This window comes from Artibeus jamaicensis, unplaced genomic scaffold (genome assembly GCF_021234435.1).
Source record: "Artibeus jamaicensis isolate MK-2021 breed Jamaican fruit bat unplaced genomic scaffold, CSHL_Jam_final contig_787, whole genome shotgun sequence".
Lineage (NCBI taxonomy): Eukaryota > Metazoa > Chordata > Mammalia > Chiroptera > Phyllostomidae > Artibeus > Artibeus jamaicensis.
Window position 1 is genome coordinate 5,642,785 of NW_026521972.1, and position 25,092 is coordinate 5,667,876.

The following is a 25,092-nucleotide window of genomic DNA, read 5'->3' on the forward strand; positions in this document are numbered from 1 at the left end:
AACCAAAACTAGCCTCTTAAAGCTTTAACGCATATGACTCCTATAGAAAAGTCACAAAAAAACCCCTTGTATAAATTATTTTATTTATTATTGTAATTAGATCTTCACAATCAAAGTTGTCTTTTCACCATCTGTGTTTTGTTAACATAAAATGAAATTGTAGTTAAAAGCAAGAGTTGGTTGCCTAGGGAACAATATTGTACATTCAGTTTAACAGAAATAAAAGAATATTTGTCTTAAAATGCAAGATTGTTTGTTACATAGCCTTTCGCCATGCAGTTACATTATAAAAAATTTTAATTTCAAAAGTAAAAAGTACTTGTGCTGTTTGAGCTTTAAGGGTTGGAATGTGTAAGTGCCATATCAACTTCTTAAAAAAAAAAAAAAGACCAAGTGATCTATGATATGTCTCCCCTGAAAGAGGGCATTTAGATTTACAATCAGCATGAAAGTCACGTATGGGACTTCTACAGTCAGTTCTTCAGCACACTTCATCCAGCTCTTACTCACAGTCCTAATACATAGCTTGGGAGAGACCTCGTAAGTGTTGTTTCCTTAGTAGCCTCACTTTCCCACATCGTGGAAGTACAGGTTTGCACATATACATAACATGATGATAGAAAATAAGATATAGTAAATTAGATTTCTAAATTTCGGTTCTAAGTCTCCTTGTCGATACCAGTAGATCTAAAAGAAGAAGAATTAAATAAAAGTTTAAGTAATAGCCACTGGGTCAAGTATTTAAAATACAACTAATTCTTTTTCCCCTAAATGAGACAGGCTTTATATTAACCTACATTCCTGAGACTTAATGCAGCCAGAACTTAATTGTAATTCTTTACAATTCAAGTAGTAACAACTGAGTTTCCACATCTAAGATTATACTATTCCTGTCTGCTCAAGTTAACTTTGTTCTATGTTCAAATCAACAGCATCCACACCAGTCAATCATCTGGCAAGCCATCCAAGAATATGCATCTTCCAGACACTGTTTACAGAGTGAGCAAAAGTAGGTTCACAGTTGTTAGCACATGAAAGAGTTTATTCTTATATATTATTTATTTTTGCATATATTTCTCCATATGAACAACTGTAAGCCTACTTTTGCCCACCCCTATTTATTTGAGTAAAAGATATAATTCTTTTAGATAGTGGAAGGGACAACTTTTAATTTCAAATAACATTCAAATTGCCAATACAGAATTGGGCTTACGTATGCATGTATTCAGTTTAAACTAAATCACTGTTAGTCACTTTGGGCATTAGGCTGGGAGTGGGAGGAGGGCATCTCTAGTAGCTTTGTTCCAAAGGCTCCAAAAGTGGGAACTGCTGAATTCTTCCCTCAGGTCATAGGAGTACAGCAGAATCCATGCAATAGAAGCTGGAGGTCCCATTTAATTTTAACTCATATAAGCACATTGCTATTACAGATCAAGCCCTGTGTGAGTCAAAACGATTGCTTTTGAGGGTTTACTGTTTTGATTCTGCCTCATCAAAGGAACAACAGCCAACTAACTAATGAATGACTTGATTGAACTCTTGGCAAATAACCCAACTGAGATCTACAACCATCTTTGCTTCTTCACCTAAAAACAAAGGCTTCTTTGGGGTAAAACTGAACCTTGTTGTGACAAGGATACATTTGGGGAGATAGGCACAGAGATTAAAATAGATTGGACGTATTTCTAATAATTACAAAATGAGAGTGCTAGTGCTTCATCTCTTCCCTTAAGAACAGTAATGGCACTCCCTAAAGCCTGATGGTCCCTGCAGGTAGTCCTTGAAAGAAGACAAGTAAATCACATCAAATCTTTGGCCACCTGAGTCTTTTTAACTATTTCTTTCCTATCAAGGGAAGTTTCCCTTTAGGGTTATAACTCTGGGATTTAGGAGAAAAGAAACTCAGATTAAAAGAGAAAAATATTGAGAATTTTGACATCCTTGGGGGGTCGGGGGTAGTTGTAATCAGGGATACCCTTTCCCACAGACTCAGGTCTGGGAATCTGTCCTAGCTAGGCACTGCAACCCGCAGCCCTCAAGGGTACTCAATTTAAATTCTAAACAGTACTCACAAGTATGCAGGCAGTAATACTACTCAAAGAGATGCAGACAGCAAAAAATACATTCAATGGTTTTGGAGGTGGTTGAGGGAAAACAAAAGCACTGATCAGCGTTACCTGTATGAAGAGAAATTGTCAGGCCTTAGGAGCAATTCCAAGACTTCATCAGACTGGAGTCTGGGCAATGTTAGTGATTATAAATGCTTCACATTGTAAAATGATACTTACCATCAGATCTGCCTTATGGAATGTTAATACAATGTTTAATAAAGTGTTTGTAAATATGCTTGATTGTGTTACTTTTAGTACTTGCTCTTTCTAACCTTCTTTATGAAAGGAGACACAAAGGTGCAGTCAGACTAGCTAGCCTCAAAGTAAACTCATTAACAAAGATTAAAAGTATTTCCACCTCATTCCCGGGATTGATGATTACATCGGGAAAAGTTCTGACCTTTTTGTTACTTTGAATACTCCAACGAAAAATATATAACCAAAACTGTTTTTGCTTAATATTATGCAAATAAGCTACAGAGTTGTTTTGCCACAGATACAACAACGTACCCGTTCTTTTTAAGAAGTCATGGAAACCAACTTCCCTAGAATTTTCTTACATTTAATGAAAATGTGCCACAGAAATGTCATTCTCAGACTACAAAATTGAACTTTTTAATTTTATTGTGATAGCACCACACTATATTATACAGGGTGAAAAATCACTATATGCAAACCAAAGCTTTTAAAACCAAAATATAATAAATGTGCTTTAAGAAACAAAGTAAACTTAAGATATTAACAGAAAAAGGGGAGATGTGGGCTAGGTTAGAAGGGAGTTGCTGGTAGCAACTGACATGTTACGTTTTATGCATGGCAAATTCAGAAAACAGTTACTCGACTTTCAAATACTCAATGGGATGAAGGCTGAAATCAATTCACTCTGGTTACCAACTGCAATTTTGTTTAACTTGTAAAATTGAAAGCAGCAATATAACTATGACTAGAACACTTCCCATGTTGCTACACTGGTCCCTTGTCAGTTTTGTTTTTGTTTTTTGAGAGTTAATTGAACCATAATACTAAAGTTTTCAGAACTTTGGCTAAGAGACTGAGTAAGACACAAAGATACTTACTAGAATCAATAAGGATGTTAAGCTGCCAACAACTAAATTGATGATTCGATCCTGAAAGAGAAAAAAGGTTTTGAGCCATATGGTGGACTGGTGGCACTTTCAGAAAAGCACAACTGTAGGCATTGATTGCACGAAGAAACAAAAGTTCCTGCCCCCTCTCCTTACACGTAAACACAAATGCCAGAAAGGCAAAGTGCACTCAGCGACCAGAGTGGGAAAAGGGTACTTTGGGAAGATGGACAACTAACTGAAGAAGGTTCCTTGATGGGACAGGACATTTTTCACACTAGAGTCTTGAAGATTCAGAAGGACTGAATGGAGAAGGGAAGCTTACGAAAAATCCACGTGCTGCTGTGAACAGCTTGAGGGCAGAGGCAGAGCCAGGTGCACTGGGATGGGCAGCCCAGATCTTTGGCGAAAAGAACCAGACTGTAGATGATGGAGTTTGGACCTAGTGGTGATACAGCTTAGGTGTCCTTGTTTCGTGTAAGCAAAAAGGAGTGCATCTCAGACCACCTTGCCCAGGGGTTTTCCAACTTAATAGTGAAAGTCTCCCATATACAAACAAAAGCAGAATCATGTGACTGAATGAGAAGCCTGGGGTCCAACCTAGTGAGCTTCCCTGTCATTCCCATCCCTGCCCCAGCAAGCTCCAAGGTGGTTTGAAAAGCTTCTCTAGTCCAATCTTAAGTGTACAGGTTAAGGTAAGTTTAGGCCCAGCTGTAATTAAATACTTGCCTAAAATCACACAGTAAGTTAGAAGCAACTTTGAAATGGGATTCCTAAATCAGTGTCCCTGGTTAGGTTTAGTTTCAGATAGAGGGACTAAAAAGTTTATATATAGGAGGGAAAAATATATATATATATACACAAAAGCTTATAAATACTTTATAGGGTGGGGTAAAAGGTTTACAGTTGTTGAGTATGCAAAACACCACTTTCCCAAATGAACAACTATAAATCTACTTTTGCCCACCCCTGTATGTTACCAATATGACACTTTTACATTATACATATATATATGGTTGACAGCAGTTATTTACAGAGCTTACAGAACAAGGACACAAGGGTTTAAGACCTGATTAGCAAACACTACTGTTAGGCCAAGTCATCTTATCTCTGGGAAGTCAAAAGTGAGTAGTGAATCAGTGGTCGTACAGATTATTTTTGGTAGAGTTTCAGCAGAGAAGGGCAAGATAAGGAATAAACAAAAGCTCAGAGATGACAAAGGTACAGGAACAGAGTAGCGACTGAACATTTCCAAACTGCACTTAAAGAAAAGAATCCAGGTTAAGAGACAAGCAAAGCAGGGAGGGAAGAGGACGGAAAGCCAAGTACTAAGTGGGGAGCCTGGGCAAACCTGGCTCTCAGGGCAAGGCCGCTCACTGCAATTCAGATGATGCAGAGAACAAAGGAGACCGGATACCAGCCACGCCCTCAATAAACTAGGAAGGCTCAGACCACTTCCTATCGCTGCCTCAGCTATAGAAGCCGACACAGCACACAGTAGTATGAAATTATGATCATCCTTTAAAAAGTATTTATTTTTAGAGAGAGGTGAAGGAAGGAAGAAAGGGAGAGAAATGTTATGATTAAAGAAACATCCATTGGTTGTCTCTCACAGGCCAGCAACGGGGCCCTGACTGGGAATCAAACCAGCGACCTTTCGGTTCACAGGCCAGCACTCAATGCACTGAGCCACACCAGCCAGGACTGAAATTATGACTATTTTTAGAGAAGAGATACAGGCAAATCACTGATCATCATTATTCCCACACAAGACAAATTTTACATGTGTGTGCAGTTAACATAAATGTGTATACGATCTATTACTATTGTTTTTGCCTTGTGAGAAAGGTTCAACTAAAAACCCTTATGGTCTATTCTGAAAAGTCAAGAATATCTGCTCACATCAACTCCGGGAACTTGCAAGTTTACAAAAATCTGCACACATCCCAAAAGTGCTCTTACCAACAAAAAGAAGCCAATGAAGATGTTCAGGTGAGAGGTGGCCAAGAATCACTAATCTCCAAACAAGCTGCCAACCAGGATCAAAACGGGGGGGAGGGAGTAATCATGGTGAAAGGATAGTACCTATGCCCGAAGTTGTTGCATGTCTTCTCTTTAAAAATCCTGGGATGAAATGCTATTATGAACTATTTTACAGACAGTAGAAGAGGCTAAGGGTTGTTGAAAACTTGCCCAAGTTCTCAACAGCAGTAAGTGATGGAGGTCGGAGGCAGCAGCCAAAGCCAATAGAGCAGATCCCCTTTAAACTCCCTGGAAGGGCAACCTAGAACGCTACTGCGGGTCTGGACAAGGATACCAAGTGGCAGATGACACCTCAAAAAGCCTGCTAGCAAGGTCCTCCAGTGGAGTGTTGACCTTCCAGGAATGGAGATTTCCTCGTAAGTGATTTTTTTCAAGATTGTTGGACTAACCCATGTAAAACCAAACGGGTTTTAATCACTCATGATAATATATCTAAACTTTAATGACTACTATCCTGCTTGCCTTCTAGAAAGTTCACCAAATGGAATTCTAAGGCATCTGCCTGAATATCAGTTATTCTATTGTTATAATGCAGTCTCTCTGGGTTTTCCAGGATAGGATGAACTACTGGGTTGGCCAAAAAGTCCATTTAGTTTTTCCCATAAAATAAAAGACACATTTTTCATTTTCACCAGTAACTTCATTGATTTGTGTATTTTGAGTATGTCGGCTCTCTCCCACTATTGACATCTAGTGGGTAGAGGCCGGGGGTGCTGTTAAACATCTTCCAATGCATGGGACAGCCCCACGGGCAAAGAATCATTCGGCCAAAATGTCAATAGTCTCAAGAAACTTACTAGCAAACCTCTTTTGACATGATCAGTCACACCTTCTCCATACGCTGCACAAATATTTTTGTGTTTCAGTTGCACTGTTATCTTTCTTGAAATAATAAAACACAACACACCAAAACACCAGGTATCTTCTTCCATCTTCAATACTAAAATGGCTACACAAAAATTCACCAATTTTGAATAATTTGGTTTTTAAATGCACACTGACAATGACAGCTGTCACAATACAATCTAACAAAATTGCTTCAAATGAAGTTAAAAACTAAGCACCACTAGAGACATCGTACAGAAAAAACTAAAGAAACTTTTTAGCCAACCCCCAAATTTGGGATACGGCAGAAGGGTTTCTCACAAGGTTTTCTTCCTCCGAGTCAAAGCCTTGAATTCAGACCTGCTGCTAGCAAAGCCACCATGAATCCTGGCCAAAGTAACAGCTGTTCACTTTGGTAGACCTCCCGCTCTTAAGCCCCTTCTTCAAAGCGCTTGCTACACACAGGGTGATCTGGGGCCCAGCGACACGGGCTGAGCCGAGAGCTGAGGACGGGTGTTGCTGGGCTAAAGCCCCCACCCATTCAAGCAACAATGAAAAGAGCAAGAAATGATTTCTAAAGGAGTTTTGGAAAGGTTTTACAGGAAAATGTTCACTAAAGAAAACTGCTTTAAGCTCAAATGCTAGTATGAAGACTCACGGCAGCTAAGCAGGAAGTACAAGGGGGCTAACGAGTTCTTACTAATAAAAGTAAGCACACTGGATCACGAGAAGAGGCAAACTCTTCTCAGACTCCTGAGTATATTGCATGGGTGTACGCAAACACAGTAACAGAAAATGCAGCTACTTCACAAACAGTCATTTCTTACACTGACCCATAGAATAAGGCATCATATTCCCGAAACAGAGTGGGGTGGGAGGCGGGATGACTGACATGCCACACTCCCAATGGGACAGCTCATCCTACAACTCAAACCTCACCTCTAGGGCAAATCCCTTCTAGATGCCAGTAGCCTCAGGACCCTCCCATCAGGACGAGAGATGTGCCTGTCTTGGGGCTCCAAGATCACATCGCCCAGGTTACCTTTCCTGCACCAAAATAAAATGTGTGGCCTGTCTCTTTAATTAGGACTGGCAGTTCACTGCGGGTGGGGGAGACGGCCTGCTTGTTTTCCCTAGAGACTGGCAGACTGGCACACTGTTGGCACTCACTCTGCAATGGCTGGTGAAATGAGAGAATCGTAAACAGCAGTGGCCAACAGCATTTTCCTCACAGGGCCTCTCACTGACACAGACTACTCTCATGATTCCCCTGGTGCCCGGCTTGTCAGAATTGTCACCTTCTGGGCACAACAGCATGTGGCCTTGCTGCTCCACACCAGTCACCCACAGCTCAGCCACTAGGGCCTGGGCCTGCCACCCTGAAGGTCATGTTTCTGCCCGACATCCTGATGGAGGCTCCCAGGCAAGGCTCCGCAGATTCCACAGACGTATTAACAGTGAACCCCGCGCACCTCCAGGGGCGGGTTCCCCAGCCTGAGTACAAGCCGAGTTACTCGTGCCCTGCTGCAGCAGCAGGACCGAGCACGGGTTTCAGGGGCATGAGAGCAACTCCTGCTGAGGATCTCCCACGGAGAAGCAAAGCAAAACTGAGAAAGCTCCTCACAGAGAAAAGCCTTGCATAGTCAAAGCCACGAAGACATTCACTTCCACACTGGAGAGAAGGTGAGGGCAGGGGTTGGGGCAACCATGAAAACTGCACTTTCAGCTTTACTTCTTTCCCTGCAACATCGCAGGTAGCCCTGTAAACCCACATCCCTTCCCCAGGCGCGCTCAGTCCCGTCAGGTCTTCACACGCCACACCTGCAAGTCCTGTCAGCCAACCCCCCTCGCCACCACCCTGGAAACCTGCCCCACACTACCCGTGGTCTCTGAACACTCGCCCCAGAAGAGCCTCTGCTGCCCGCGTCTCGTCCCACGTTCACTGGGCCGGGAGTCAGGGGCAGGGCACTCCCTGCTGCTCCCCAGGCCAGACTGAGAGGGCAAGTTCAGTAACATCCTCTGCTGTGGTGTGAATGTTCCTGCACCCCCTCCTAGTTCACATGTTGAGATCCTAAAGCTCAGTGAGACAGTATTAGGAGGTGGAGGTGGAGGTGGAGGTGTTGGGAGGTGCTTAAGTCATCAGGGTGGAGACCACATAAATGGGATTGGCACCCTTATAAAGAAGGCTCCAGAGAGTTCCCTAACCCCTTTCAACCCAGGAGAGGAACTTCACCCAACCATGCTGGCACCCTGACCTCAGGCTTCCAGCGCCATTAGGAAGAAATGCGTGTTGTTTAAGTCAGCCAGTCTGTTGTTAGCACAGCCGAGACGGAATAAAGTATCTTCAAATTCTGAAACAAGTGTCCCCAGGCCGTCTCATGTCAACTTCTTCCCTTCCTCTTCTCAGTTACCTCGATTATCTCAGCACCTGCTTTGCCAAATCCCTCTTCCTCCAACCCTCTCCCCCACTGCCCAAGTCTGGTCTCCCCCCGCAACCACTGACATCTCCCCAATCTCTGACCTGAGGGCCTCCCTACCGATCTCCGACCATGGAGTCAGCAGTTTCAGCAAAACACGGAAGTCTTCCTGGTGGATATGTACCTCTGCTCTTTGGTTTGCAGGCCGGTGCTTAGTCCCGAGCCACACCAGCCAGGGCTGTTCATCTGCTCTTGATGCTTTGAAAACTGAGCCCCAAGTCATCCTCAACCCCCCAGCAACTTCTATGCTCAGGCACTAAGTCTCGCTGTGAAGCCGTTTAAACTGTCCTCACTTAACTGCTAATCTACTTGTCTGTCTCCTGTGCGCTATGAGATCTTGGAGGCTAAGGGCCATGTCTACCTTGTTCACTGTTGGATGCTGGGCCCCTGCACATGGCTGCGTGGCTAGAATCCACCCCAATGCTGCACTCTCCAGGCTGTACACCCCCACACGGGCCTGCATCCACCCACAGGCAGGGGCATATTTTTCAGTTCGCAGGCTGGCGCTCAATTCACTGAGCCACACCAGGCAGGGCTGGAGCACATTCTTCTAATCCAGACAAAACCAAGCCATGTGACTGAGAGAGCTGCCACTACCTGGAGTGGAGAATGTATGAAGGTGTCACTTTATTGGTCGGGAGTGGCAATGGGGCCTTCCCTCCACCAATCACTGTGCCCGGCGTGGATCAGATGTGCACATATTAGCGGAAAGAACAAACTGAGTCCACGACAAATTCCTGTTTTTGGCCGGGCTTTCGCTGTATTTCCATGGCCTGTTATTTTGGGTTGACTGTTCCCATCTCTCCCCAGAAAGTGGTTAGAAGCTCCAGCTCAACTCTGGTCCCAACCCCTCTCTTGAAGACTAGCAGAAATTCTGCACTAGCAGAAATTCTAACCAGAAAAAAAAAAGGCACACACACACAAAAAACTCCTCCCGCATTTTCATTCCTTCCAGCTTGAAGAAGACCAGAACTTTGATGTTAAGCATTCATTCTCCATCATTTTTACATGCTAAGTGTTAGGAAGTTAGGAAGAAAATAAACAGGGTAAAAGAAGAGTAACCAGGGTGGGGATGGGGGGCTTAGTTTTAGTCAAAAGAATCCCCTCTGAGAATGCAAGATCTGAGCAGGCACCTTTATAAGACAAAGAAATGAGCCATGCAAGGATCAGGGAGAAGGGTATTGCAAACAAGCCAGTACAGCGAGTGCAAAGGTCCTGGGGCAGAAGTGAGCTTGGGAATTAGAAGGAAAAAAAGAAGGCCAGGATAACTGAAGCTTACTAAGGAAAGGAGGGAGAAGAACAGGGATTTGCTTAATGCCCTTCTATCTTTCCTGAAGTACATATATACTCCGTGAGAAAAGATACACTATCCAGCACAGAGCACCTTTTCTGGGATACAGTATGCACATGATTAATAATTGAATTTAAAAAAATACATGCACACTCCACAACCTGCAACCTCCAGCAGTGAATCAAATCCCTCCGCACAGCACTCAGAGCTCTTCACCCGGCCCCGCCTCTCCTGGGACCACGCCTCCCAAGTTCCTGACTCCAGTCATCAGGGAGCACTCGCATTCCCTCGCCACTTCCTGTACTCGCCAGCTCCCACCACTCTGACACAAGCCGGACCTCCTGCTTGGGGTTCCCTGTCACCTCCTCCTGCCAAAAATCTTACAACTACTTCTAGGTCTAAGATCCAGAAGGTCTCTGATCTGATGTCTCCAGGAGAATCGCTTCCTTTCTCAGGCACCCAGGCACTTGGCTCATCCTTTCATGAAAGGACTTGTGCCTTTTATATTCAGTACTTATTATCCCTGGCCCACGCTTATCAGGTCTTTGAAGACAGTGACTGTCTTCTCTCATGAGGGAGAGAGAGGGTAATCTATTCAGCACGCGTGACTGTCCAAAGGACACAACCTTCCCTTAACCTGGAAGGAGTGACTCAGACCCTTGAGCGACATCCAACAAGTTTGTGATTCTGTATCACATGTACTATATTTCTCTTTCAGACTCAGGTCCCACATACCATAAATAAAAGGACAATTCTCAGAAATGGCTTTCCTTTTCTTCTTCCAAATCACAGTGGAAAACTTGTCAGATGGCTAAGGGGCAGCCCTCTCAGAACAAACCGACTGAGAGGATGTGAAACGCAGGAGAAAGTTTGGGCCCAGCTGCAGCCAGAAACCTCCAGCCTTGCCAGTGGGTTGGACCTGGTTCCTCCGGAGGTACACGGCCCTGCCTAAGCCACAGCTGCCCCTCACACTGTTCCCAGGGACAGCATCCCTTGTGGACAGTGAGAGGACACCTCTTCTGTGATCACAGGTGCGACTGTTCCAAGACTTGCCAAGGAAACACCAGACTGAGTGGTGCCAGAAGACGCCCGAGAAAGGATTTACGAGAATGCAGGCGCACACGCCCCAACTCTGAGGGCACCATGACCTTCACTGCTGCCTGGAGCCCCAAACCCCAGCTTTCCCCTCATTTCTCCCCAGACAAAGGCAGTGCATGGACATTTTTAAGTGTTTCCCTTATAGCACAGATTCACATTGCGAAGTAATTTCAGTTGTGAATGTTTTTGTGAATCCATTCTGTCAGATTCCCCTTCTCACAGATACACACACTTGAAATATATCCTTTTCACTGAAGCACCACTTATGGAAATTAAATCACAGTAAAAACTGAAAACACACCTACTCCACAAGTTTAAGAGGCAAAAGATCCCTGGAGGTGGTACCCACAGCAAATGCCTGATTTCTATGTGCTGACCTTCCGATGAGAGGTACATTAAAGGGCCGTGGGTCAGGAGCACGACCAACCCAACTTCGAGTTCTTGTCCTACCACATGCCCGCCTGTGGCCTTGCAAAAGTCACTCAACTGTTAAGCCTAAATTTCCCTATGCGTACAGTGGTCAAATATGCAGGGTTGCTGTTCAGGATTAGGAGATAATACACATGAAGTGCCCAGAACAAAGTTAACTGACATTTAATAGAGGATTGAGAAGTAGTTTGCTAATATGGCATTCGTGTTACTTCTACATCTAATGGGCATCTTACCAATGACAGATTAGTCTCCTCAGAGATGAGTGGGAGCTGAGTGGGCCCTATGCCCTGACCCCAATTTCTAGGGCAGCCCTTATTTCATACGCATTCCTTATTCCCACAAAACACTCAAGTCTGTCAACCCACATGTCCCTGTGGTAGTTCAGAAAACATGGTCGCTATACCTATATATGGCCTATGGAGTGACCCAAAGGCAAACATGACTCGATTCATTACACCCAGCCTATTACCACAGACCTGAAAAAAAGCCTGCCTACAGAGAAAGCTCAGCAGTCCAGCCACTTAAGAAAGGCCAGACCTCAGATTAAATGTTTTTTTACAGTACTGTATTGCATTTACTCCTGGCCTTTATGCTGAAGCTCAGCAGAGGGAGTGAGACTTTAACTGCAGGAGCCTGAAACACCGCTTCCTCTTTTGGTATCAGCATTCCAGGCTTCCGAACACCAGGCCACCCTCCATCACTGCTGGGTCAGGATCTCCGAAGAATACAGGTTCCTCTTTGGGGATGCTAACTGATCAGTTCACTCTAAACTTACTGTATGTAAGATCAAGAACTTGGCAAGGCACTGTGCCTAGTGCTGTAGAGAAATGAGGCAACTGGCTCCTCCCCACGAGGAGCTTATACTCTGGTCCAGAGACGAGAGCTAAACACATCCCTCACAGCACAAGGAGTAAGTGCTGGGGGTGCTTCTGACCACCAGGCTCCTGGGAGGAAAGCAGGGCTGCAGGCTGGCTTGCAGGGAAGGTTCTAAGGCAGGAAGTACACTGAGAAGAATTCAGATGTCTGGAGAAGACAGGGTGCTACAGAAAGGAGAACACTTCCTAAGAGCAGGCAGGCGAAGGGATCCGTGAAGAGGTACCAGCCTGGACTGGGCTTGCACGGAGGCTGCATGAGATAAGGGGACGTCCGTCATCCCTCCCTGTGCACCAGCATCCTCTCGGGAGCTGCTGAAAGTATTGTGTTGGCCAAAAAGTTTGTTTGGTTTTTTCCGCAAGATGATTCTCGTAATGTTGAGTTATCTTTAACTTCATTCAGAACAATTCTGTTAGACTGTATTGTGACAGCTGTCATATCAGCATGCAATAAAAAGAAAAAAAAACTAGGACTTCCGGTCAGGATGGCAACATAAGTAAACACGGCTCACCTCCTTGTACATCCACATCAAAATTACAACTAAAATATAGAACCATCAGAAATGAAGTTGAATAGGGAATTCAACTAGGGAATTAAAGAAACCACATCCATACAGACTGTTAGGAGGGGCCAACATGGGCCGGTCTCACGTCGACGTGTGGTAGATAAAAATCCCAAGTGATATCTCAGGAGCAAGGAGTCCCAGCCCCACACCAGGCCCCCCGGCCCAGGGTTCCAGCGCCGGGAAAATAAGTCCCCATAATTTCTGGCTGCAAAAACCAGTGAGGATTAATTTGGTGGAAGAAAGTTCTAGAGTCCCGAGCAGTTCCCCTTAAAGAACCCACACATGGACATAATCAGACTCATTCCCTCTGAGCTCCGGCACCAGAGTAGCAGCTTGAAAGGCACCAGTGGCACAGAGGGAAGAAAGGAAGTGCATGGCATCCAGGCCAGAGCTGGGGGACAGCTCTCTCCCAGACAGAAAGGTGGGCAGAGGCCACTGTTCTTTCCTGAGCCCTCCCCTTACAGAACCACAGAGCTGGCAGGCAGGTGCCACACCTGAGACTCCATCAACCTGGCTAACATTGTTCGCCCAGCCCTGGAGATCCCGAGACTATGTCCTACCCAACTTATGGAACCACCCAAGCTGTTAAAAGTGACTTTTCCATATGAATGGCTGGTCTTGGTTCAAGCTTCACAACTTCCTAAACCCTATCAAACAAGCGACGCCAGCTTCAGTGAGCCCCCAACCCCTGTACTCCTTGCTTAGTGAACCCCAGGCCTGGCAATAGCAGCAGCCAGTCTAGACTCATAACTTGGCTTCCCCTGGGAACCTCCAAGTCCATTACAAGTAGCAGCCATCTCAATTTTCTTTATAGCTCACGCAGGGTGGTTCTGGGCAGAACACAGGTGGCTGACCTTGGCCTGCACCACCAGGGAAACCCCAGAGCCTGCGCACCCAGTGGACGGCTACAGACCGTGTCAGAGCACCACCACCCTGCCCCTGCACAGCTGATCCTCCACAGAGGATGGCAGATGGCGGTCAATGGACACAGGCAGTCCCCTTGCAGCTGATGGGCTTGGCCTCCCATTGACCTGCCAACAGTAACCAAGGCTCAACTACACAAGGAGGGAGTACTCAGACCACACAAAGGGTACACCTTGAGTACCCAGTTTCAGTGATAGAGGAGGCTGTGCCACTGGACCCTACAAGACACATACTATATTAGGTCACACCACTGAGACATGGGGGGGGGGGTGGTCAGAGCAACTCTACCTAATACATAGAAACAAACACAGGGAGGCTGCCAAAATGAGGGGACAAAGGAATATGGCGCAAATGAAAGAACAGATCAAAACTCCAGAAAAAGAACTAAACAAAATGGAGATAAGCAGCCTATCAGATGCAGAGTTCAAAATCACTGGTTATTAAGGATGCTTAAGGAACTTAGCAGGACCTCAAACAGTATAAAAAAAGATCCGGTCAGAAACAAAGGATATACTAATGAAACAAAGAACAGTTTACAGGGAAACAACAGGAGAGTGAGTGAAGCCAAGAATCAAATCGATGATTTGGAACATAAGGAAGCAAAAAACTGCCATGCAAAACAAGAAGAAAAAAAGAATCCAACAAATTAGGAAAATATAAGCAGCCTCTGGGGCAACTTCAAGAGGTCCACCATTCACATCATAGGGATGCCAGAAGGAAAAAAAAAAGTGCAAGAAATTGGAAATCTGTTTGAAAAAATAATGAAAGGAAATAGACATTCAAATTCAGGAAACAGGAGTCCCGAACAAGATGGACACAAAAAGGCCCACTCCAAGACACATCATAGTTAAAATGCCAAAGGTTAAAGACAGAGAATCCTAAAAGCAGCCAGAAAAAAACGATTAGTTACCTATGGGAACCTAGGGGAGTTCCCATAAGACTATCAGCTTTTTCTTTCTCAAAAGAAACTTTGCAGGCTAGAAGGGATTGGCAAGAAACATTCAAAGTCATGAAAAGCAGGGACCTAAAGCCAAGATTGCTCTACCCAGTAAACACGTCATTCAGAATCAAAGGGCAGATAAAGAGCTTCCCGGACAAGAAAAAACTAAAGGAGTTCATTACCACGAAACCATTATTATATGAACTGTTACAGGGACTTAATTAAGAAAAAGATCAAAGCTATAAACAAAAAAATGGCAATAAATACATATCAAAAATTGAATCTAAAAAACAAACTAAGCAAACAAGAAGAACAGACAGAATCATGGATGTGGATAGTGTTTTGATGGTTGTCAGATGGGAAGCGGATGTAGGGGAATGGGTGAGAGGTGAGAGAATTAAGAAGTACAAATATGTGGTTATAAAATACCCATGGGGATGTACCCTACAGTATAGAAAATGGAGTAGGCACAAAATTTATAGGCATGACCCATGCACATGAGCAATGGTGGGGGGATTGCCTGAGGGAGTGGTAGGTGCTGGGTGGAGGATGGCAAAAGGGGAAAATTGGGACAACTATAATGGCATAATCAATTTTTTTAAATGTATAATTCTGGTAGAATTAGGAACAACCAATAAAAAATTTTAAATTTTTTAAAACTTATCAAAATTGGTGAATGTTTGTATTTTAATACCGAAGATGGTAGAAAAACCCAACTTAGCATTTTATGCTTTATTATTTCAAGAAAGGTAAAAACACAACTGAAATGCCAAAGATTTGTGCAGTGTATGGAGAAGGTGCTGTGACTGATCAAACTTGACCAGAATGGTTTGCGAAGTTTCATGCTGGAGATTTCTCACTGGTCAATGCTCCACGATTGGGTAGACCAGTTGAAGTTGGCAGTGATCAAATCAAGACATTAATTGAGAACAATCAATGTTATACCACACAGGAGATAGCTGACATACTCAAAATATCCAAATCAATAAAGTTATTGGTGAGAATGAAAAATGTATCTTTTATTTTATGGAAAAAACCATACAGTCTTTTTGCCCAACCCAATACAAATACCTGAGCCCCACTCCCAGAGCTCCCCAGTCCTTTGGTCTGCGGGTGACAAAACATTCACTAGCGTAGGAAAGAAAAGTCATGGCATCTATCAGCCTGAACTGCTTCTCTAGCACAAGGAACAACCACTGAAGTGGTTTGGTAGGCTGGATGAGAGGCAAGGGGACAGCTCATCTGGTCCTCTGGGTGCCTAGCTCTCCTCTGGGGATTACCAGAAGCACAGTCAAAGGAAAGAAGCTAGAAACCCGTACTCCTGGGAGGACAGCCTTTGGGGGTCTGGGGACATGCGCCTGGCAGACAAAACAATGGGAACAGCTTCATTCTTAATAAAGCAGTAACCCCCACACCACCCCTTTCCAAAAGGCAAGAAATAGTAGCACTCTTGCAGTAGCAGAAGGCAAATGTGCAAGTTTGAATTGGCTGAATTGAACTACAGGTCAGAAAAAGATCTTTTTAACACCTTTGTTTTTAACAGGAAGAAGAAAGTGCAAGAGAAATCCTTCAGCAGATAGAACTTTGGACTTGAACCAAAGATCTGAGCCTCGGGGCCCACAACCTTGCCTTTTAGATAGAGGTTCTCCCACCCTAATATCTCCTGAGTTCAATTTATGTGCCTTCCTCCAGTCACTCACTGTTATTACACCATACCCAAGTAGGAATAAAGGGACAAGAACTGTCACCACGCTTCTTAAAGGATGACTTTCTTATTTGGTGATCAGTGAAAATCAGTAGTACACTGGTCAGGAAACCAACCAGTTTATACACTACCTTCCACCAAGGGTAGCATGGACACTTCATGAATGTTCATGGCAGGGAGGGGGGTAAAAGAACTGGGTAGGGCATCGTGCCAGTGCTAAAAGACTTTGCCACCAAAATAGTACAAAAAGCACAACTTTCCCGACCCTCTGCATCTGGAGTCCCAATGAAAATTAGCATATTAAACGCTCTGAGGAGTCCCATGGTAAGAAAAAGAACATGGGCTATGGAACCACCATAAGTCACAATTCACTTGCTTTACAACTGTGCTGGCCAATAGGATAGCACTCTAGCTACATGCGGTTACTGAGCAGCTGAAATGGGGCTAGTCCAAACTGAGAAAGGCTGTAAGTGAAAAACACATTCTGTACTTCAAAGGCTTAGTGTGAAAAAAAAAGCTGTAAAAATATCTCCACTTCTTATATTGATGACATAATGAAATGACTGGATTTTGATGATATATTATAAAATGACACTATTCTGGATCTATGGAACTAAAATTAATTTCATCTGTTCATACTTTTTATCGTGGCTACTAGGATATTTAAAATCACGTATGTAGCTCACACTGTATTTCTACTGGATAGTGCTTCTTCAGAAAATACTAGGCTAAAGCACAAGCTTAAAAACCTCAGATAGATTTCGTTACTGTGGTACTGACACCACATTTGTTTTTCTCCTGAAACAGAGGTAGGTACTCGGGATGGATAAAAACAGATGAAAAAAGCACCTGGACATTCTGACCAGGACGTCCACCTAGCAATACGTTAACCCAAAGGTATCAAGGAATTTCTTAGAAAAACTGAACATCTTTCCTTTTTTGTCTACTATGCCTTAGATCTTTACATAATGCTAGAGAACTGGTTCCCTTTGCCTTTTTTTCCCATGACTCTGTCTGTCAAGTTTTTCCTAAATACCACGCTAAATACTAAATAAATCTGGAGTTCAGTGACTGAAATCATTCTGCGCAATGCACACAGAGGAAGACAAATTCCCTCAGGGACTTCCCAGGAGGGTGCTGCTGAAGGCCCACTGGGTTACACAGGTGTTGTTCTATGGTAGATTCCACTCTCTTTCACTCGCGCTGTGACTGTGGGTGACCACTTCACCCATTCCCTGTGCAAGGGCCATGGGCATGGAATGTGTGGAGAGCCTGCAGAAGTCTGAGCCCCGGGTGCACAACACACTACCCCTCTCCATTCGTGAAAGGAAGTTGGTAAAACCCTACCAGAGAACTAGTTGTGAGACGGAACAAGTAACCTGCTTTGCATTCAGCTTCCTCAGTTCTAAAATAGGCATAAGAGTGCTCATCTTACAAAGGAATCTGAGGATCCAACAAAGGAAAGCTGACCGCCTAGCACGTGGCTGGCAGTAAGCAAACACAATTTCCCTCCAGACTCCTCTCTGCTCTGTGGGCTTCAGTCATCTTTGCCGTAAAGTTTAGGGACTGGACCTAAAGGTCTAGTCCTTTCTCAATTTAAAATTGAGGGATTAAGCAGTACAAATTGGTAGCTGCAGAACAGCCACAGAGATGTAGATGACAACACAGAAAATACAGTCGATAATATCGAGATAAATAGGTATGGGGCCAGGCGGGTACTTGAAGCAGTGAGAGGGACCACTCTGTAAATTTTAGGATAAAGTATATGGTTTACCAACCACTTTGCTGTACACCTGAAACTAACAGAGAACAATATTAAATGTAAACTATCGTTGAAAAACAAATTTAAAAAATAATCACATTGAGAGGCCATCTGTATGGGCAGTTGTTACACGGCAAATATAAGTGCTCAGAAGATCTGCCACACTGGGATAAGAAGTGGGTTTTCCCCTTTGTGGATTTTTCTCCTCAGAAGTAGTAGTTCAATAATACTGTTTCCACTCAAAGGGGCTGTTGTATCCAGCTTCCAGGCCTCAGAAAGACAGCAAAGTGGGAACACCAGCATGTAAATGCCACTGAAGGGTTTCCCAAGGTCCCCAGGAATCCCCCTGCTCTGGCAGTGACTGTCCTCTGTGGGAAAGGCACCACTGTAATATCCTAGCCTGTCATTATTGAGGCCCCATTCCTGTGCCTCGCCCACTTCAGGTCCTCAAATAAAAGCATCTGCTATCGTTAAAAATTGATTCCTCTCCTTCAGGTCTGGCACCTCATCCTCCAGGAAACATGACGTCTTCTACATCCTCAGACTAAACGTCTCTCTCCTTTCTCCATTCTGTACAAAGTCTCTATATCCGATCCCTCTGCCAGCCCCACAGAGGGGCTCAAGGGAGCTCTGAGTAGCTGAATTAACTGCTAAAAATGCCTAAAGCTGCCGAAGTAGGGTTGGGCTATATACTCTTGGACTAAGTAAGTATGCAATAAATAGACATATTTGGAATAGCAAAGTTTTTGGATAGACTTCAAATGGATCACAGGCGATAGGCAACCTAGTCATTGATTATTTAGGCCTGAGCAAGTCAGAAAACATCAATATTTCTAAGTGTCTATATAAATGAACAAATCCATTGCCCAGTCATCTACCTCAGTACTCAGGGGCTATGGGGCTAAATGAGGTCAGAAGTCTGCACCCCCCAGAATCCCAATCTGTGCCCCAAAGCACACGGGGGAGATACTGAACCTCTGAGCTCTCGAAACAGCTGGGCAACCAGATGCCCTGGGTCCGACCCCTTCAGGCAACAAGTTGCCGACACTCTCCATGCCCCAAATCCTCTTCTGACTAGTCAAACCCCAATTTAGTGGGGCTACTAGAGCCCAAGGCTACAGAGACTGAATGAAAAAGCTACCTACCATAGGGTCTTGCCTAAGCTTCCCAAACAAAAGTGACCAGTTCCTCCTCTGACCCCAGTGTGCCCCCTGGATGCCCTATCATAGCACAGATCCAACTGCATCATATTTGTTTATATATTTCCTCCACCGAGCTGGGTTCCTTGTACCCCAGAGCCTATTGCATAATGCTCAATGTTGGCTACTGGACTGCAGGCATCCTTCTCAAACTAGGTGCACTGTGAGCAGGGGTGTAACACAAAGCCAGAAGATAAACAAGGTGCATCTTACTAGAGTCCAAGCTTAAAAGATTTTCTTATTTATTAGGACACTGTAAGAGAAAGTAAATTTGACAGGGAACTTGAGTAAAATTAAGTAGTAGTGTTGTAGCAGGTTGGCAGCTTCTCAGGGCTCTGCCTCACACTGCAGGGTGTCCAAGTTCCCTGTCCTTTCCACCACAGGTCCCTGCCAAAGTTGAGAAATCCAAAGAGCTCTGGAGGTGTAGATGTGCCCTCCTTCTTGAGGCTGAAAGCAATCTGTCAGGCAGGGGTCAAAAATCACCCATGCCACTTTCTAGGTGAAACAAACAAACAAACAAACCAAAACACGAGCTAATCTTGCTTGCCTAGGCAACTCAAAAGAAAAATGCTGAAGACAGGAAAAGAAGCTCTCGTCAATTACAGACTCAGGATGTCACACGGGTAGGCTTATTTAAAAAAAAAAAAAAACTGGCTTTTTAAAAGCCTAAAATAACGTACCACAGCTTGTTTAGGTCCAGAGACCCTTTGATCATTTCCTGGAATGGTCGCCAACAAGAAACTCTCATTTCTCGTCTTTACTCTTCTTGCTCGGTTGCCTCAGCAGTAAACCCTTAATGGGCTCTCGATAAACAGTAATCAGAGCACCTCTTTCTTACGGGAAGCCTCCTGCGCACATCTGAGGCTTCTCAAGGGTTAGCACTCATGCGGGTGTGCAAACACCCTCCCCCACCTTCCTCCAGAAGAGGGGCTTCCGCACTCCACTGAAGGGCTCCCAACGGCCCAGGGTTTTCTGAATTTTTCTCCATCCCCAGCCTTCAAGACTCTTCTTGGCCAACCCTGCTGCAAACAAGGAGCGGACGGGCAGGGCAAAACATCTCGAGGGAAGCAGGATTGAAGAACCGGCTCTTTCTTCCTACAAGTGCCTTCGGGGGCCGCGCGGAAGGAACCTGCCGGGACTGTGGGCCGCAGGGCAGACAAAAAGTTAGACAGACACATCTGTAGGCCTGAAGTCCGGGGCCGCACTCACCTTGGCCGACGTCTCTCCGAACAGAGGTCTGTTGTCCAGCCCACTGGTGCCGTAGGTCCTGGTAGAAAAGTCCTCCATTTTGGGGTTTCTTCACACTCCCCAAAGTCACTCAAAACAAGCCAGCATTCCCTCCCGAAGTGCCAGGTCCGGGGCTCCCCACGCGCCGGGTCACCGGACACACATAGCCGAACCTCAGGTGCGTCCCGGACGTCCAGGCGGTAGTGGGCGCTCAGACCCGGGGGAACGGACGGCTCCGCCCAAGCCCCGCTCTTCTCCTCATCTTGAGCAGCTGCCGAAGGAAGTGAACGGAAACACCTTTGGCCAACTCTCTGCAGGACGCCCCCGCCTGGGCAGCTCCCACTTCCCCAAATCTCGGCGCTGCGCCCGCCCGGCTCGCGGCCGCACGGTCCACAGGGCACAGAAGCTCGCAGAGCGAGTCGGCTTCCCGGGCCCGGGCCCCACGTGATCCCCACCCCTCTCCCCACCCCACCCCCGGTCCCGGCGGGCACGCAGACCTCCAGGCTCAGGGGGAAAAAGTTTCAAGGAAGAATTCACTGTGAGCCCCTCTTCACCACCCCACCCTCAATGCCCCAGCGGAAGGAAAAGAGAAGTTACAAGCGGGAGCAGAGCCTACAGCTCGGCTGGCGCCTCCCGCAGCGCTGCGGCTGTAAACCTAGCAACTTGGGTCCCCCCTCAATTGTTGCATCTACCCGCGGGCCGGCGGGCCTCCGGCAGCGCTGCCCCGAGCTCTGTGCGGGAGCCGCGGCCCGAGCGGGCAGAGGAGACCATCCCGCCAGAGCCCCGCACCGACTGGCCACCCTCCTGGAAACCCCGCGCCCGCAGGCCAAACCTCCGCGTCCCCCGCCGCCCGCACGCTAAGGAGTCCTGGCCGCGCTGGGAACCGTGGGTCCCGGGTCCACACCCCGCCGGAATTCGGTACCGAGGCTTGGGGGCACCGGCGAGAAAGAGATCTTTCCAGCTGGCAGGGAGCGGGCGCACGGTCCAGGCGCCGAGCTGCGGGTTCCCGCTCCAAGGCTCCGGCCCGGACCCGCGGCCACTGTCGCAAACAGACTCGGCCCGCCCAGACCACGTCAGGGCTGAGGCTGCCAATCCCACCTGCCGAGGCGACGCATTGGCTGCGGTGCTTTATTTCTAGAGGTGCCAGTTTATTCCCAGTGGAACTGCTCGTCTCCCCGGCTGCACGTTTCTCAGCCTCTTAGTAATTAGCGTCTGCAAGAGCCACGTGAGCAAAGAACATTTCTGAAGATAGCCTCGCATTTGGTTGAAAGCATCTTACAAACGAGCAGCCTGCGTTAACCACCTCAGTCTTTGCACAGTAGGACAGAATGAGGTCATTGATAAATTTGTTTCAGGGTATGGTTTTCTTGGTACGCCTGTGATTGGGATCGTGTGTCGTTTACAGAAACAGTCAGGAGGTAATGAGTGCTAGGTACTACGACTTGCTCATTCAATCCTGCTAGTGGTGGTGCTGACTAAGCATGTTCACAGCCCCATGGAACGCTTGTCAATCTCTGCTACTTAGAGCCCAGAGAACTGAAGGTGGACAGGCCTCATAGGCAACACAGCGTTACTCTGTATTTGGAGCCATTTATAAGTATATGAAACAAACACAGCCAGGCTAGTTTCCCTGGACACGACTGCTCCTAGATTGAGGAGGACTCTAACAAAGTCTGCGTGCGGGGAGCCGGTGTTTCGCACGTGTAGCTACAGAACTCTCACGCGTCCAAGTAAGGATTCCAGTGGTCCCTTAACAGTTTAGGACAAGTGATGGATTGAGAATCACATAGCTATAGATTTGGAATTAATAACACTGACTAGAGTCAGGTATGGTGCGTATCTGATGTACCAGATATATTTTATAAATGATCTCTTTGTTCAAGACTTTTTGTTATGTAAGGAATTTTCACCCAGAATCATTTACCCATTCCTACCAGAAAGTTGATTGGCTCGACAAATAGCTTTTCTTACTCATATTCAGCCACATTCATTGAACAAATACTTTTGAGAACAAATACCTTTAAAAACCTGTATCAGACAATCACCAGTCAGGGTAATACAGTGATCAAGAGACAGGAGAGGTCATAGTGTGGAGGCTGGAGTAGGCAACTGATTACAGTCCGGAGAAAGGAGCAGGCAAGACACCTAAGAGCACAAGCTTTGAAGCTGATCGAATACCATATTTTGCTGTGTATAATGAGCGCTTTTTGCCCAAATTTTTGAGGGAAAAATAAGGATGCGCATTATACATAGGTGTTAACTAATTCTGTGTCTATATAAATGTTTTTAATTCTTTTATTTATGTTTATGCATTAAAAGTATAACTCTAGAAAGCAATAATAGTATCCATGTGCAAAATAATACCCTCGAATGCAATAATTGGTTTTGTTTCTAAATATACATAAATAAATGGTTGAATTTAAAAATTAAAACAACAGTTTTTTCCTGAAATTTTGGGCCAAAAACATGGGTGCACATTATGCAAAATGCATGTGTCCCCAAACCTTGATGCATATGATCTTGGGTGAGTTATCTAACCTCTCTTGAGTTTCTTATGTAAAAAGTGAAGATTGATAATGATAAATGAAACTAGAATATCTAACTTCAACTGGTTTTAAGTAAATATGTATGTATTTAACAGGGAATATACGACACCTGGCAAATAAGCATCCAAATGGTGGTTGTCATAAATGGCGATGTGTGAGTGCTATGATCTGGACACTACGGGATGCTATAGGTGTATTTGGGACGGCACCCACGGCCTCAGGTGTCAGGGGAAGCTTCCTGGAGGATCCTTGTAAATCAAGAACCACCCTCCCTACCCCACCCCCCCACACACACACATGCAAAAGAGGTGATTTAGTCAAGGTAAGGAGGAGCATCAAGAAGGCTGGCCAGAGAAGCCAGATCTTAGTGTCGGGTGTATTTGAGGAGAAAGGTTGTGTCAGGGATAATGACCCTCGAACTCTAGAGCTGCCTAGTCTCTTATTTCATATCAGTGTTGTGCCTCTGCTCCATTCTTTTTCCTAAGAACCAATTTCATGGTGATTACCACTCCCTAAAACCTCAACTGACCTAAGACTTTAGCTTGTTTTGGGTGCTAAACTCAGGGAAAATGGATCTTGTAGCTCTACTGCCCACCACTGCTTTGGAGGTTCCATTGCCAGTTTTTAGCTCAGATTCTCATGAGAAATTTTCATTGGCTGAGTCCAGATTATGGACTGGCTTCTACTTGATTCAGTGCCTCCACCCCCAACCTGTCCAGATGGGAGCAGATAGAACACATCTCTTTTAAGGTACACCCTCTCCACCAGAATATGGTAGAGGACATTTCTATAAAGAACAGAGTATGTATGGAAGTCAGTGATAGGGTTATCCAGTGTGTTGCCACTCAAAGTGTGGTTCCCAGACCACTGAATTGTCATCACCTGGTACCTTGTTAGAAATGCAGAGCTTCAATCCTCACCCCAGATCTGCTGAATCATAACTTGAATTTTAATAAGATCCCCAGGAGCTTTGTGTGCACCTTGAAGTTTCAAAAGCACTTCTTTTATACATCTCTATTTTTGCAAATTGGGCCAGAATCCATACAGATGACCCTCCCAAATACCATAGCTCCTTATTTTTTTCCCTTATTGTGCTTCAGCCACTCATTACAATGCAACATTCTGGACTTTGTCATCATCCAGAATTGCACCATGTTGCAAATAAATCCAGGGAGACCATTTGGTTTGCCTTGCCCCCAATCCTTCCAATTCCCTCTCTCCTCCCCCCCCCGCCCCCCCACCCCCGCCACACACTCTACTCTCACTCTCATCAGTCCTTTGGCAACTTCAGTGTCTCTGATCCTTTGGTAGCTCGACTTTCTCTCTAGGGATCTACTCACCTGTTTTCACTTTTTTCCAACTTAGATTCTGTGTCCCATCACTGCAATTGCTTTTTTTAACCCTCACCTAAGGACATTTTCTCATTGCTTCAAGAGAGAGAAGAAGGAAGAGAAAGATACATCAATGCAAGAGAGAAGAATCAATTGGTCACCTTGCACAAGCACGCAGACCGGGGATCAAACCTGCAACCTAGGTATGTGACCAGACCAGGAGCGGAACCCATAACTTTTCAGTCATGGGCCGACACTTCAATCACTGAACCACATCAGGCAAGGCTGCAGTTGCTTAAAAAAAAGAATATGTATATATATCTCCAAATCCTGTTCCCTCATTTTATTTATTTTATCACACTTGTGCAGAAAGTCCCCTGAGGTATTAATCTGTCTGCCTTCTCAACATCTGTGACCAGGTGTCTAGGGCAGGTGGAGGGAAAAAGTCATTAACGCTCTTGATTAGAGTAATTTTAAATTCAGGGCAGCCTACCTCAACTGTGCCCTTAATCCTGTGTTGCCTGGGCAACACTCCCTTACCCTCAGCAGGTGACTCAGTCACCTACTTCACGGGGAAGAAACCGAAGCCATCGGATGGGAATGCCCTCGCGGTGCCCCCCACGCCAGCCCCCGGCAAACCTACAGGTTCGTCTACACC

The 25,092-nt window shown here is 45.4% G+C and overlaps 1 protein-coding gene across 3 annotated transcripts; it reads right to left on the reverse strand.

Moving 5' to 3' along the window:
- Positions 1-66: 66 nt before the first annotated feature.
- Positions 67-21,597, reverse strand: TMEM243 (transmembrane protein 243). 3 transcript variants are annotated; one of them, XM_037129265.2, is made up of 5 exons: positions 21,480-21,597; positions 20,540-20,828; positions 3,188-3,238; positions 2,073-2,177; positions 67-687 (listed from the first exon to the last, which is right to left on the reverse strand). In XM_037129265.2, the coding sequence occupies exons 2-5, from the start codon at positions 20,615-20,617 to the stop codon at positions 565-567; spliced, it is 357 nt and encodes a 118-aa protein (XP_036985160.1). In that variant the 5' UTR covers positions 20,618-20,828; positions 21,480-21,597; the 3' UTR covers positions 67-564. The 3 variants fall into 3 exon arrangements, with proteins under 3 accessions (XP_036985160.1, XP_036985159.1, XP_036985161.1); XM_037129264.2 differs by having other exon boundaries at positions 21,390-21,597; XM_037129266.2 differs by lacking the exon at positions 21,480-21,597 and having other exon boundaries at positions 20,540-20,985.
- Positions 21,598-25,092: the final 3,495 nt, after the last annotated feature.

Bases quoted from the DNA above. Each gene is read 5' to 3' on its own strand.
- TMEM243 (XM_037129265.2), bottom strand. From the start codon at position 20,617: ATGGAGGACTTTTCTACCAGGACCTACGGCACCAGTGGGCTGGACAAC. The intron at 2,178-3,187 runs GTAAGTATCTTT...CTCTTCATACAG, and splicing joins TAACATCCTTATTGATTCTA to GTAACGCTGATCAGTGCTTT. The intron at 688-2,072 runs GTGAGTACTGTT...TTCTTCTTTTAG, and splicing joins GTATTACTGCCTGCATACTT to ATCTACTGGTATCGACAAGG.